The following is a 15,566-nucleotide window of genomic DNA, read 5'->3' as shown; positions in this document are numbered from 1 at the left end:
TGTGTGTGTGTGTGTGTGTGTGTGTGTGTGTGTGTGTGTGTGTGTGTGTGCGTGTGTGTGTGTGTGTGTGTGCGTTTTTAAAAACTCTAACATTGGTGTCATTTATGTTTTCATTTTGTTCAAACAATAGCTGCAAACATTTTCCCACCATGCCGCCCTGTAGAAGAGTCCGTTTTACAGTTTAGCTTCAGCCCTGATTCACATGCATTACTTTGGGAAAAACCAGACATGGCTAAACCTTTACTGGACGAGTTTAACCATCTCACCCCACGTTCACCTTCAGCACGCGCACAACTCTCATCGCAAGATCAAAAAAACTCACGTTCGGGTTTGCCTCCCCTGGCTCGCTCTGAGTGAACGGACAAATGTGAGTTTAACCCAAACATGATTGTCGGTTCTGATTATAAATGTGGTAAATGCAGGTGAAAGGTGCCGATGTGGATGTGCTTTACGTACATTAGAATACTTAATGTCTCTACATACAGGAAGTTAATTACATCACTTTGGTTACTCTTAAACATAAAAATAAGAATATTTTTTTTAGACTGGTACAAAATATACAAATCTGCTGTCATTTAAGGCAGCCATGTTTCAAATGTTCAAACCTCACAAGAGCTGTTTGTTCATTTCTGTCTGTGTTGAAGGCAACTGTATGGCACATCGCGTTGTCATTTAATCAGGGGTGTTTATCAAAAGGCAAGATTAGTTCATCAGTCAGATAAAACATAAAAGTACTTCACCATCGATTAGTGACGGCTTCACAAGTAATATGATGTTATCCCACAGTTTATGTTTTATCAGGACAGATTGGGTAATGTTAACACATTACACAGAAATGATATTAAGTTCAATAAATGAATTGGGGCTGTACATTGAGGCTGACCTGGAGAAGAATATCCATCCCCGTCTATAAAAACCGATTAGTCAGCAGAATTTGGAATGATAGTGAACACAATCACAACTTGGGCTGAAATGATTATTCAGATTAATTGCGATGAATCCTTATTGAAGTAATTAACTAATTGATTGTTTAAAGGATTATACATTCAGAGCAGTGATTAAACCAAAACTGTACTAAACTGCAAAAAACAATTTTGTCTGTCAAATTCACAAAATTAATGCTATATTAAGCATTTTTAGGCCATAAAATGTTTTCTTTTTTAAAGAAATTAATTGCAATATTTATTTGCATCTTTCAATATATCTGTAACGTATAAAAAGGCTTAAGTAGTTAAATACAAAATCTGTAACCTGTGTCAGATTAACTGATTAATCGTTGGAGTAATTGATAAAATAATCCCTTACTAAAATAATTGTTAGCTGCAGGCTTAATGATAGCACTAATACATGTGTAATATTATCTCACATCAGATGCATGACGTTGATTTTTAATCACATATCGGGTAGGGAGTTTTTATTGACATTCGCATTGGGGGACTGAAAAATCCTGATCAGGACAATCCTGTTACCATAGTTACATTTAACAAATCGTTTTTATTTACTGACAATAAAATCAGAGGAGCACAGTGGCGTTATTGAATCAAGGGGAAAGAACAGACATTGGGTAATAAAACTTTTACCTGAAAAATAGTTTCAGCTGATGCAATAGAAACATTTTAAAAAGAAAAATAGACAAGATATCTGATTTATAGTTAAAATAAACTTTTTTTTCCTCCAGCCAATAGTTGGCACATCACAGGCCATTCCATCTTCAGTAGATCCACACTGACGGAGATGATCAGATTTCGATTCAAAATGCCAACTATATCTAGAGTAGGTCATTTAATCCTCCATCTTGCCTCTTGGTAACAGCCCCTGATGAACGCTGGCTCCGCTCTGTCAAGAAGCCTCCTCATTCCAGGAGGAGTTGTGATAGGAAAAAACGAACAAATACTGAACGGTCTGCCGGTTTGATTGACGGACTCTGGGTTTCTTCATCTGCGCTGTGCTAGCATGACCTTGTTGATGAAGTTGACTATGGCAGAAGCGGGCTGCTCGGGGTCCAGCTCCGCGAAAAGGTGGCACACGTTCTCCGCTGTGCTGCCTGGTTTCCTGGCAACAAAACCAAACACCCTGCAGGGGAAACGAAACAGGAAGTGGGGGGGGGGATTATTTAATTTTGAAGAGGCAAATATTTTGTCTAGTGAGTAGGGGGAGCTTAAGGACCTGCTGTTAATTAAAACACAGTCAGCTCTATGTAAAACTAGCCACATTTCCATTGACAACATAACTGCACAAATTTGCTTAATGGACACTAATCTGAGCCCAATTTCTAAAAAATGTTTTGGCACTAGAATGAGATGGTTTGTGTTGTAGAATTTGTTTTCTTTAGCAAAATTGCATTGAAACAGTCTTCACATCACGAGTCACTGGATGTTCCCACTGGAGCAAACCACAAAGAAGCAGATGACAGGAAGTTGGGGGAATATGATGGCACAGATTATTTTTTAATGACTTGTCGCATGAACAAAATTATTCACTTGTGATTGTTAAGATTTTTAATTGTTTCATAGTTAATGGAAACATGGTATTTGCTTTTTTCCCCTTTTTTTCGATATTAGTGGAATATTGACAAAATTTTTTGAATATTTGTAATGGAATTGCAGCTAATGGGTCACATAAGACTTGATTCCATAATTAAATCTGGTCCGCTGACAGATTTCTTCCCTCCCAGGTTTCCATGCTGTCTGATGCCATGCAGAGGCTGTAATAGCACTCGTTTCTCAGCCCCCAAATCTACTTCCTCAGAGCTCCTACAGACTGACAGCAGAGCACTTACTGAACCATTGCGTTGTCAGAGTTAGTCCACCTGGAGTCCAGAGAGAGACAGAGACAGAAAGTGGACTCAGACATGCACTGAAACACAGGCAGAGCTGCTCAACAAACTGATGCAGTTGCTGCAGCCAGCATGCCTATTAAAAACAAATCAACCATATGTTCATGCTAACAGGCCAAAGAGACAAAAAACAGACCTCCATGCATTAAAACAACGCCACATAAAACAGGAAAGCTACAGATTTCCTGTCAGGTTAGAAATGTAAACACCAGCCCTCGCTCTAACTCTCTTTCTGTTTGAATTTCCCACCTCCTGTCCTTTGGATCAACGCTGCTGAAGGTGACACTGTTAACAGGGTAATGTCTCCTGAAGAAAACTCTGGGGAAGGAAAAAAAATGCAAACGTTGAAAGCGGGAAATTTATTCAAGATATTTTTTCAGTGGGAGTTGGCAGCCTTTACCTCCGCTGGCTGTCGGTCAGTGTGATGCCCTGCGATGTCACCTTGAACTGGACCACGGTGGCAGACGGCCGAGGGTTCCGACCCAGTGTGGCGTCCGTTGCTTTGGCGATCGCTTGGGGGCCGGTCAGCGACTCGGTTTCCACAGAGTTCAGGTAGAGAACATTGCAGGCTGTGGAAGACAAAGAACTCATAAAACATCTTCCCACTGCATCCGTCAAACTTCTGCTGGGATGTGGTTCATAAAAACAGACAAATTGGCATAGATCCACGCAGTGACATGCAGAAGTCATTGTATGGATACAAAAGTAGTTATATTCTTTGGACGTTTTATAAATACAGTATTTTTTCTTTTTTGTCATTCGTGTTAGCAAGTACGGGGAAGCTGGTAAGTTGGGCAAATGAGCGAACGTCAAAGACTTGAGACTCTTCCAGCAGGACAACATCTCTGACCTTCTAACCAGAGCAACAGCTGTAATGTAGATTGACTCGTGTCTTAGATTAATCCAAGGCATAATCTGAGACATAAATACGAATGCTTGTTTTGCTGTGGAAATATTTGAACATTTACACTATGTTCTCACAGCAGGCAAATGTCTAAACGACCCATTTCTGATCTTTTCACCCCTCCAAAAAAATCCAGTCTGTGGCATTTCCATATGTTGTGGTATCTGACTGCTTCCAACGTGTCTGCAGTTTGAACAGTCATATTGCATTTTATATGATTTTTATGTCACTGATGTGAGACGTGTCATAATTGTGTACCTGAAGAAGCCATCTGCAGTAAACTCAGACTTAAACAATGGCTGAAATTTTTAATTATGAAAGATGTCTCTCAGTGAAGAGCATAACATTACAGTCCCATTACTCTTGGTTCTGACAACACATCCAAACAGACTTCTCTACAGAAGTTGCAGTCAATGTTCCACCAAAGGTCACTGCTATTAGTGGTGCTTTCTTTCTATTGGCTTCCTTCATTTTCTGATTTTGTGACGATACTACCAGCTCCAATTGTTGAATAAACTTTAAAATCGATCCATAAGCGGCTTCGTCCGTTATTACTTCTGTAAACAATGACCTTCTATATGGAAATCTACACTTTTCTTCTGTGCATACGGAGCACTCTGGGTCATAAACCATTCACACAGAAGTTTGATTGCAGTCGCATTTAATTACAAGCATGAACGACCCCGCAGGAAAAAATCTGAATTCAGCATCAAGACCTGCTGTGTGAACAAAAGCACAGACTCTCCATCCAATGTCAGATTCTATATTTATTTGTGAAAATATTTTATAAACACGGATCTTTTTCCTTTCACCTTGCTATTAGGCACTACTTTGCAGTGGTCTGTCACATAAAAAACCTAATAAAACATTGAAGTTGATGGTTGCAAAATAATGTGAAAAACAGCCCGGCATATTTTTTGTTCATAAGATCCTTATAATGGTAAATTCAGTTTGAAACAACTTAAAAATAACATTTAGACCAGATTTAGATATTTCACTTATCCATAATGACAAATCAAGGTATTTCTTTACAAATCCTCTTGATCTAATTTTGACCTCTAAATAACACAATAATATTTTCACTGGATTTAATCCTTCATTTATTCACTGAACATCTTCTGAAAAGGTCCTCACACTTTTAAGACCTCAGATTTGTAGCATGAAGTTGAACATGGTAAAACAGTGAATTACTGCAGTAATACTGCCATCTTTTGATTTGGTAATGTCATTTCTGGTAAGCAAACTAGATGCACAATGAATACCTAATTACTTCCATGAGAAATTTAACTGGCTGTAGCACAGATTCTGCACAGATACAGCCAGTTTTTCACTGATGTTTTGGTAATAATACAATGCCCAGGGTTTCTCTCTCCACCGCCATGCTGACGGCAGGATGAAGAACTCACCTGCTCCTTGTTTCAGCAGGTCTGCTGCTGTGCTGATGTTGGTGACTGGTTGAACCTCCTGCACTTCTCCTACAAGATCTGAGAGCATGGAAGGAAACATCATGTACACTAAGAGAAAATACTTCAGGAAATGAGCAAACATGTTCAACATGAAGAATCTGACAAAAAATATTATCCCTTGCACTCTGTAAATATTAAAGCACAGGGTTGGACCAACCTTTCTCTGGGATTTTAAGAGCGCAGGGCAGAGAAATGGGTGTGATAGAATGCTGATAGACTAGTGCAGAGAGGCTCCCTGTTGATAAAATATGACAGAAAAATACATTTTTAAGAAACAGTGTTCAAAACAATCACGTTAATTTAAAGCATAGAGCAAAGGAAAATATTCATTCCAGATCTTTTCACACAGCCTCCTCAGCTAGTGAGCTTAATGCCAGGTGTAATAAAACTAATGAGGCCCCATGCACCAAACATGTTCTCCTTGAATCATTAACATGAATTTTGGCTGAAAGTGGAGGGAAAAACCTACCAAAGTGTGGCTCATTCTGACACCCTTTGATCTTCACTCCCCGAGGGCCTGTTTCTATCAGAAAGTGTCTCACCAGCTGCTCCAGGGGGTCGCTTGCTGTGAAAAACAGGTTATTACTGTCAAAAATGTCATATTCTCCTCATTTTAGAAATCTCAGCAAGGCAAGGTGGATTTATGAGGATAAATTATGGAAAATGGAGAGATAAAGAGAGTCCTTCGTACCTTTGCTGCTGAGGCTTGCATTGGGCGGAGGCGTGGCCACCTTCAGAGCCAGGCCATAGGCTCCCTGGAAGGAGTTGCTGTCCCTGACCAGGAAAGTTCCTGGCTCTCTCTCCTTCAGAGCAGCGATGGCTACAGCCAAACACAACTAAATGTTTCAAACTGATCCTTTGTTTCAAAAGCTTTGATTCTTTCAAACTACAATGGTGGTTAGTTGGTGACTTTACCTTGCTCTCTAGAGATGCCTGGTTTGTACCAGAACCTTGAACTATCTTGGACGAACTTGACACTGACTCGGTTTGTGGTCTCACCCTCCACTTCTTCGTTGTGTCCTGCAAGCGGTGCAATTTCCCCCACCATGGGAGAAAACGTAACATGGTGCTGATGCTGGGCAGAAGGAGGTGCCTGGCCCACATTTGGCCTCACCCCCTCACAGGGGGAGCCCGGCTGGGCAGGATGATGTCGCTTCTCTGGCAGAGGTGGTTGTGGGTGGGGGAGAGGGATGGAAATAGTGGAGTAGTTGGAGTAGGAGGCCGGGGGCAGGTGCRGGGCAGGACCAAAATAGCCATTTCTCTTACTAGCGTCTAGAGGAGCACTGTGGTCCAGGATGGCGTAGTGGTGGTGGGGGGGTCCATGGTGCTGCAGGTAGTTAGGGTGGTGGGATTCTGACCCACTCAACATTAACCTCCTGCCCAGGGTGGCAAAACCAGGAACTGGGACATCTGAGACCGGAGAGCCATCCATGCTGCTGGACCCAGGCTGTGAGGATGGGGATGATGCAGGGGCCGATGGAGGGTTGGAAGTGGGGGATTTGGGGCCCTCTGGGTGAGACTTTGTTGGTGACAATCCATTCACATGTGCTGAACTCAGTCCATTGGCTTGGGTTTGGGTCTGAGAAGGGGTGACTGTCTGGACCACGGTGGAAGGGACAGCAGCAGCTTCTGAAGGATTGAGAGGGAGAGTCTGGGGATGTGTGTTTGGTGCTGATGATGAGGGAACCTGGCAGTGCTCCCGGCTTGTTGTGGTCGGTGTCACAGAGTCAAGAGGGGAAGCAGAGGGTGCATCTATGGTGCAGTTTTGGTGAGGCGCTGTGGCTTTGGGGGGATCTACCCGTGGGGAATCTGGTTTGGTGGGTGATAAAGGGTCCTCCTGTTTGGTGCTTGTTTTTGGGTGTGCTGATGATTCCTGAATGACGTTAGCATTACTAAAGTGTCCGTCTTGTGATGGGGAACCCTCGTTGTCACTGCTGATGATATCTGTGGTCCGGATCTCATAATCTCTGCCTGCGGGACTGGGACTTTAAAAGACAGACACAATGAGAAACACAAAACAGCTGAGTGTGTGCAGTTATTAAAAATATCGACATAAGGGAATGTGATCCAACAAAATTTTGGTTAATTTAATAGAGTTAATTAGGGCCAGTTTGCAGTGGAACAAAAGCAACAAACTCCCGAAATAAGAAACATGCTTACAGTGTTGAGCAAAAGTTATATTTCTGAAACATTTTCACATTTTGTCATGTACAATCATAAGCATTAATATACTTTACTGGCTTCTTATTCAGTAAAAAGCAGTGTATCTTTTTGAAGTGGAAGGGAAATCAACCATCAGAACTTGCCAAGACTCTCTGGACTGACTGGGCCAATCTGACAAAAGAAAATGAAATAATCTAAACTAGTATTACAAATGATTGCATTACAATGCAATCATGGCATCAAATGATTCAGAAGCCTGTTCATCACCTATTCATAGTCAGGTCTGTAGCTGGAAGGGAAACATGCCAGACAGCTTCACTAGCTCTGCTGAAGAGAAGCCTGTTCCTTTGTGTGGGTATGATGAACACACATGTTCAGGGTGATATTGGTGTTCTTCCATATGTGGGATTTTGCATGTAGATTCTACATATAGATGTGCAAACACAACAGTCATCCTACTAGAGCAGCTTCTTCCACATTTTTGCTGTGTTCCCTATATGACTTGTGACAAACGGGACTACCTATAACTTTCTTTTGACGTAAACTTTCTTCTGGCTATGATTTAATAAAGATCAGATATGCAGAGTATGACTAACATTTGTCCTATCAATAGATTTCTCACCAACTCTGTGGTTCTCTGCTGCTCCTCCAGACTGCTAAACATGTATAATTTTGTTGGCCTGTCACGTAAAATTTTCATAAAATACTTTAGTGTTGGTGTTTGTAACATGAGGTCCAATGCAAGGCACTATAAGGGTGCATTCACACCAACCGTGTTTAGTCCACTTTAATCAAACGCTACTTTGTTTGTCTAGACAGTCCAGTTTGTTTGGGAAGTGTGGATGTGTAATCGAACTGTGATGCAGGTCAAAAAAATTAACTAACTCTATTCCGCCTAAAAGCCTCCGTTTTGGTTCGGTTGAAATTAACTCTGTGTGATTCGAATACATATGTGAACAGTAACCAGACAGTAACCAAAAATGGGAAACAGACTACAGTGCAACCAAAACAAACACGTGGTATAAATGGCTCGTGTTCTTTTGCCAAAGACAAATCACAGTAATATCTTGCCATTCCATTTTTGTTTATATTTCATTAGGGAAGAAGTTGTGTTCAGAAGTTTCCGTGTCATTTCTTTCAGCGTTTCTTGTGTAGCGTTACCAAAGGGGATGGGGTAAACAGGTTTTTCAAAGAGCAAGGGTTAGGTACCTTTGACAGTGCAGTGTGAAAATGTAACAAATGTTGGAATTTTGGTTCCTAATCAAACCAAATCTACAGGACTATCAAGTTTGAAAACACTCTAAACTTAATCTTCAAATTCAAAGAGCTGATATGGAGTACCTCTCCTGTGTGCGTAGTGGGCTACTGGTGTGGACTGGTGTCGATGGTCCAGACATATCGGATGGTGTGGAGCAGGCCACATGAGCATCTCTGTGGACCCTCCTGAAAGACCCATGAGTGATGTGATCCCTCCAGCCCACGCTTTCACCGGAGCTACGAAGGCCATCTGAGAAAAGATGGGAACAGTAGAACATGTTAAATGGTTATTTAAATAAACAGTATCAACACAGATCCTGTGTGACAAGAGGACACTTTTGCCACACAGGGCAAAAGCTTGTTGGCTGTGAAACTCCACAGCCAACAAGAAGGAGTTTGTGAGTAATGCAAAAGGATTCTGGCATGTGGAGTAAACCTTTCAATGCATGCTGTTGTTGATTAGGGATGACTTATTCCCTCAGCATTCCTGTTAAGTAGTAACATACGACTGAAAGTGTGTGTTTACTGTGACTCACCAGTGTGTGAATCAGAGCTGTATGACTGTTGTGAATCCGCATGGTGGTGGTGGTGGTTAGGGATATGGTCTGCTGGCCCGTTGCTGTGGCTGCAAGTCCCCACCATGGAGGAAGGAGGAGGCAGAGGAGATGTGGACTCTGACTGGTAGCCCGAGGCATAGCCTCTGCTTTCAGATGGCGAGGGCTGATACGGTGAGCAGGGGCATGCCTGACGTGGTGTTTGGTACCCGCTGCTACTGCTGCTGTACTTCAGATCCAGGTGGGAATGAGCGTGGGACCTTGACGCCTCTGGATAAGCTGGGTGACCTGACGGTAAAGGGTCAAAACTGAAGGCTGGCAGATCGTGTCCCTGTGGGCCGTAGGAGGCTACGGTGGCCCGTCTGTGCCAGTATTCTGCTTCTCTGTCCCTTTCCCACTGCAGTTCCGCCTCCCTGTCCCGCTCCCAGTGGAGTGACAGCTCTCTGCCTCGTCTGAGCCCAGGATCCCTCTCCCAGTGAAGTTCTGGCCCTCTGGTTAATTCCGTCTCCCTCGTTCTCCTGAGTCCTGCCTCTCGTTGTTGAAGCTCTGCCTCTCTGTCCCAATGAAAGCTGTCACCGCGCTCTAGCCTCAGGGTGTGATAGGCAGCTGAATCTTCTCTTCTAATGCTGCAGTCCCTACAAGGACAGCTAGAGGGCGGTAGGTTATCCATCAGCATTATGTCATGGTAAGTTGGACTGGTGGAGGGTTTTGGGTGGTGTGAGTGGGTGTGGTGGTGACTGAGAGGTGGAGGAGGATAATGGAAGGGAACATCTTCACGACAGTAAAGTCGACCAGCAGCAGGTACGGGATGGTGGTGTGGCGGATTATGAGAATGAGGGGTGAGGTCTGGTGATGGGTACGGACAAATATGTCTAGATGAGGGCGCCTCTGAACAGGAGCGGTGTAAGTAGTGGGGTGGGCCACTCTGACGGTCCCACACTAGATCTGGTGGAGGAAGGGACTGGTGGGTATGTGGGCTGTAATGTTGACACATATCCATGTGTGATGGAGGACCAGCTGGGTTTGGACTGGTGGAAGGGGTCGCCCCATGGTGCCCATTAGTGCCGGGAGCTCTATCAAGACAGTAGCCATTTGGCATGAGGAGGGTGCGGTCACACCCCGGTTCAGCACAGCGCTGAGACCGGTAATCATCCCTGCAAGAACATGACCGATTGAGCCTCAATGTCCCAATTCTCTCCGGGGGCCAGGAATCGCCATCATCTAAAATGGCAGTCTCTCGCTCTCCATCCTTGTTTCCCTCAATCCCACCAAGGAGACGTTCCAGCTCCTCCCTTTCCTGTCTGGTCGGTGGTGGTGGGCGAACAAGTTCCTCTGGGTGATCAGGATGGACTGATGATTGGTTCAAGTGGAGGGAATGGGCTGAAAGGCCTGAGTCGGAACCTTGAGGGATCAGATGATCAGGTCTGTCTTCTGCAGGGCCTCCCGCTGGGCTGCTGCCATTGGTTGAGGTCAGAGAACCAGAGCTGGGACCTCGTCGCTTCTTTATCTGAGCGTAAAGACTTCCATCTAAAGGACCTCGGGTATGTGCAATGTCTGAAACAAAATAAAAGAGACAGCTCAGTTTAATATTGTGGTAATGTCCTTCACTGTTTTTCAGTAATCAGAGATTATGTTGTGGAGGTTAACAAAATCCAGAAGGGAAACCAAGAAATCCTTCTCAGCATCCCTCTGTCCTGCTCATTCAGGTTGGACCCCAAAGCATTTCATAATGCTTTGAGGTCCACATGGGTTCTACTATCAGTGGGACATACCAAGAAAACCTTCAAACGAAGGTGCCTAGGAGACATCCTGTTCAGATTACCTAACCACCTCGATTAATTTCTTTTGATGTGGAGGAGCAGTGGCTCTACAATGATCTCCCCACTGAATGACAGAAATCTTCAACCTATGAGGTTGTTAATTTTCAAATCAACAATTATATTGTTGATTTATAAAATGCTCACTCTAAATGTGAAGCTTTTTAGAGTCTTTTTTTGTACCATGGTACACTACAGCAAAAACAAACGAACAAACAAACAAAACAACTCCAATGAAGTCCCATTCTGTCTATTCACCATCAAACAAGACACCAAGAAATTTAACCATTGCCCCTGACCTAGCATGGTAAAAACCAGCCCCTTGTTCTACGCTTTGCTTTGTACACATGATTTGTTCATTTCCTCTGCAGCCATTGCCAAACTACAACCCTATAAAGGTGCACTACAATTATAAAGCAGCAAAAAAAATGTGCCTAATTTCTCACAACTCCTCCTCCCGCTCACTTATTGGCCCGGTTGAAAGTCGGGCCAATCAGTGGAGGAAATCTCCTACAGAGGACTGAAGAGAGATGAGAACTGAGTGGAATGGCTACTTAAGAACCAGAGGCACTGACTCTTGGATGTGAAATGATTCAGATCAAAGCATGAAGATCTCAACATAACCACATCATCTGTAAACAGTATTATTTAGTTGTGTGATGAACTGACTTACAAACTCTTATCAGCCCTGTTGTACTTTAGTTATTTTATGATTGTGTGCCTCTGATTGTCTAGGCTGGGTGAAATTTGAGAAATGGTGCATTAAGACAACAGTTACCCTCCAGGCTGTCCTGATATCGCTGGTTAAAGTTCTCATAGGAGTCCCAGCGAACCACTGGATCTGAAGTGTTGTAGTCGACGATGACAGCTGGGTCGTTTTTGTGGTATTCACGGCCTGTGGAAAAGCACACATTGGGTTTCCAATTCTTTCTTTCTTTGAATAAGTGAATAACATAAAAGTCCAGAAATGTACTTGAGCAAAATCTAAAGTTGGGCATACTGACCTTTGACCCTTTCAGGACCCGAGGAGAAGACGAACTCTACAGTGGCATCGGATGGAAATCGTTCATCTGGGGATAAGAGTACAAATGTTCATTTAAAAGGAAAACGTCATAGAAACCGGATTCTTGGCTATAGAAAAGCCAATCTGTTTTTGAATGTAAATCATTTTATTATATTTAGATATATAAAAGGGAAATGTATATTTAGCATGCTGGAAAACCCTCGAAAGCTCAAATACTTATTCCACCGATGTATTTTGAGGTGCGTGACCGATAATCACACACTTTAATGCTTCATCTCATCTATGGAATAAAAACCACACTGTTCCTACAAACATGCAGTCTGTTATTTCAGAGAAAGTGAAACTGAGGAAGACCTGAAGTAAGAAACACATTCATTACAGACTTAAGTAATGCATGTCTACCAACCGTGTATCATCACATCTAATTCTCACTGTACTCTACACCAGGGAACTGTTATTACTTCCAAGATGGGGATTAAATCACTACTATTTAAGGATTTATTTGACCACAATATCATGAGGCCAAACCACTGCAGATATATTCCCACAATGCCAGTTTCAAAGGCTGCTATTATGTCAGTCAGTGCCGAGATGACGATATACCATAACAGGACCCAAAGAAATTAGGTATTTGGGGGATAATACCATTTTCTTTCCAACAATTTATAAGATATAAAAGGACTGCTCTTCAATAACGCAAATGAAGCGCAGTTCTTCATAGTAATACGGTTTTATAGCTGCTGATTAAAACCATTTTCTGTGAAAATGAAATGTAAACTTTATTTAATTCATATTGGAAAGAGAAATATCATAGTTCCACAGTAGGGAAATTCAGGGGCAACAACAGCAAAGTGACAGGCAGTTGAGCCACGTAGGCAGTGACATGTGCAAAGGCTGACCAGGGGGAGGCCATGGCTCCACCCTAAAAAATGCTTCTTGTTGGCTGTGGAGTTTCAGACTATGTTCAAAAGTGTCCTTTTGCCACACAGGATCTGTGTTGATACTGTTTATTGAAATAACCATTTAACATATTCTACTGTTCCCATCTTTTCTCAGATGGCCTTCGTAGCTCTGGTGAGAGCGTGGGCTGGAGGGATCACATCACTCATGGGTCTYTCAGGAGGGTCCACAGAGATGCTCATGTGGCCTGCTCCACACCATCCGATATGTCTGGACCATCGACACCAGAGAATCATGTTCAGTTCATACAAAGGCATACACAACAGGGTTTCAATCAAGACCTAAATGAACAATCCAATAAATAAATACATAGAAATACATACAGTATGTTAGTGGTGGGACTCGATCAAATTTTTTAATCAAGTTAATTGCAGGATCTGTAATTAATCACATTTTGATCAGAAACTATATCCCAACAAAGTAAGCTACTGTTACGACTGACGGCGTAAAGTTAATTATGAATGATGAGTGTGCAGGTGCCCATCCCTGATTGGTTCAAAGAAGACGACGGAGATGTCCTATTGGCTGCTTTCCGGAAGTGACGGGCATAAAAGCTGGTGAAGCGGACTTCCTGTGTCCCATCCTCGACTCATCTCCACCGGCCACACCCCTTTCCTTTGTTCATCTTAGAATTCTGGAGTGTAGGAGTGAGCTGCCGTTTATGTTTCCTCAGTTTTCTCATGTTTTTCTTAAGTTAGGAAGGTAAGTTTTTGTCCTTTGGTTTATTTACTTTCGATTAGGTAAGTTTCTGTTACTATTTAGGTAGTTTCCTTTTGTTTGTTGTTTTCGGCGATATCTCACTCTGAAGCCAAGTACTCCATTTGTAACACATTTATCAAAAATGCATCTTTTTAAAATAAATAATAATTATCAACTGTTCAACTTTGTGTGTGTCGGTTGTTGAGATCAGAGGAGGATGGATCCTTCATGTTGCGACCTGGCCCCCCCTAGACTGGTCGTAACAGTTACATTTTCAATTCAAAGCCCATTTTTGCTGCTAAATTATTGCATAAATAGATATATGAGCTCAAAAACAGACATTTATTGTTTTTAATCTGCTATTCAGGTTATTCAACAATCAGACTGGTTTAAAGTGTTAATCTACCCATTCAGCTTTCCAGTGTTTTGGAAACCCCTGATCATGATACTTTAGAAATGAAGGAGTTCATACCTTTAGGGGACTGCGGACGCTTAGCGTTAGGGACATTTATACTGCAACATGTTTAAGCATTGACATGCTATTTTAGGCTTCAATAGCTTTGCTGATGGGCTAATTCCTTTTAGCACAGCTTGAACACAATAATCTTTTCCAGCATCCCATCAGATCATTTAGTTTCTAAACAAAACTGAACCACCAGTGGGCTGAGAGAAGCAACTTCCTCGTCCATTGCTGCTGTTTGCGGATGTCGCTTGTGCATCAGATTTATGTTCATACCAGAAACGCAATAGAAAGGGTCACGGTCGGGACTTCTGCATGTTAATAAAAATCAATTAACTGCTGTAAATTTTTAGCATGTTTAGATCTATGTAAGCAAAACATATCATAGAGTATGGGCAAAACTATAATTTAAAATACTATTCTGAAATAAAAAATAGCATACTCCATATGGATGTGTATGTATCAGGCATATTCTGTTTTTTTTTTTTTAAAGTCTGTCTTTATTAAACTGTCTAACAAAGCAAAAGAAAACGGTAAAAAAGTAGCCAAATCCCAAGAAGAAACTTTGAAAAAAACAAAAAAAACAAAAACAAAAAAAAAACAAAGACAAAAACAAAACAAAACAAAACAAAGCAAAAAAAACAACCAAAAACTGGTAAGCTACTCATTAAGACGACTTTGCATGAAAACCTCTCTTCCATTCGCGAACGGATTAAAAAAAGTACACAATAAAACAAACTTGTAAACCCAAACCCTCATTCTTCATATCTGTTACCTATGGTTCCTTAACTCCTGTCAGCTGCATCTACCCAAGTGGATAAACTCACCGGTGAAAGCTTCATCCAGTTCCCCCTTTCCAAACCAGAGCTGGGATCCATGGATGGTGCAGGTGTGGAACTGCAGCCTGAACACCGTGTCTCTGTCGGCACCGTGGGCCCGCCTGTGGTAGCATTTCACCTGTAGGGGGCARCAGAAGGTGAGGGAAACAATGGAGTTTTGGAGCAGATGTGGGATAATTGCATGCCTGTGGAGTTAATGGGAGGCCTTATATTCCCTGAAGAGTGACACCTACACTTTTGAAATGTCAGACTGCACACACAGACAAATTAGGATATCTGGTTAACAAGCTGCTCTTATTCCCCGTCTGAACTAGAGGGCCTTGCTAAATTATTCACAACCCTTGAGCTTTTCCACATTTTGTAATTTTTTTCGCCACAGGCTTTAATGCATTCTGTTAAGCATGTTTTTCCTAAGTTCTTCCAAATGAAGTCTGAAAATTGCAATGTGCATTTGTATTTTGTTGTCTTTATTCTGATTCTAACTAAAAATCCTTTGTGACCAGTTGCCCTCACATGTCACAAAATAAGTAAATAAAACTCAGGGAGAGATAACAAGCATGTAGAAGAGTGTTCTGGTCAAATGAGAC

General features: G+C 42.2%; 1 protein-coding gene across 4 annotated transcripts in view; it reads right to left on the bottom strand.

The window, feature by feature from the left end:
* Window positions 1-6: 6 nt before the first annotated feature.
* Window positions 7-15,566, bottom strand: part of tns2a (tensin 2a) — a 72,776-nt gene continuing 57,216 nt past the window's right edge. For 3 of the 4 annotated variants that reach the window (XM_008412772.2, XM_017305809.1, XM_008412774.2), the window contains exons 15-28: window positions 14,968-15,097; window positions 12,002-12,067; window positions 11,776-11,892; window positions 9,163-10,734; window positions 8,711-8,876; window positions 6,122-7,191; window positions 5,898-6,026; window positions 5,676-5,771; window positions 5,364-5,441; window positions 5,147-5,224; window positions 3,237-3,405; window positions 3,086-3,154; window positions 2,780-2,809; window positions 7-2,073 (exon numbers count right to left, since the gene is read on the bottom strand). In XM_008412772.2, the coding sequence (XP_008410994.1) occupies window positions 1,935-2,073; window positions 2,780-2,809; window positions 3,086-3,154; window positions 3,237-3,405; window positions 5,147-5,224; window positions 5,364-5,441; window positions 5,676-5,771; window positions 5,898-6,026; window positions 6,122-7,191; window positions 8,711-8,876; window positions 9,163-10,734; window positions 11,776-11,892; window positions 12,002-12,067; window positions 14,968-15,097 (3,909 nt within the window). In that variant the 3' untranslated portion in view covers window positions 7-1,934. The remainder of the gene's footprint in view (window positions 2,074-2,779; window positions 2,810-3,085; window positions 3,155-3,236; window positions 3,406-5,146; window positions 5,225-5,363; window positions 5,442-5,675; window positions 5,772-5,897; window positions 6,027-6,121; window positions 7,192-8,710; window positions 8,877-9,162; window positions 10,735-11,775; window positions 11,893-12,001; window positions 12,068-14,967; window positions 15,098-15,566) is intronic. The other variant, XM_008412773.1, reaches the window with a different exon arrangement.

The sequence above is a fragment of the Poecilia reticulata genome, linkage group LG7 (genome assembly GCF_000633615.1).
Source record: "Poecilia reticulata strain Guanapo linkage group LG7, Guppy_female_1.0+MT, whole genome shotgun sequence".
Classification (NCBI taxonomy): Eukaryota; Metazoa; Chordata; class Actinopteri; order Cyprinodontiformes; family Poeciliidae; genus Poecilia; species Poecilia reticulata.
The sequence above is the reverse complement of the archived record's forward strand: the minus strand, read 5'-3'. Positions and strand labels throughout refer to the sequence as shown.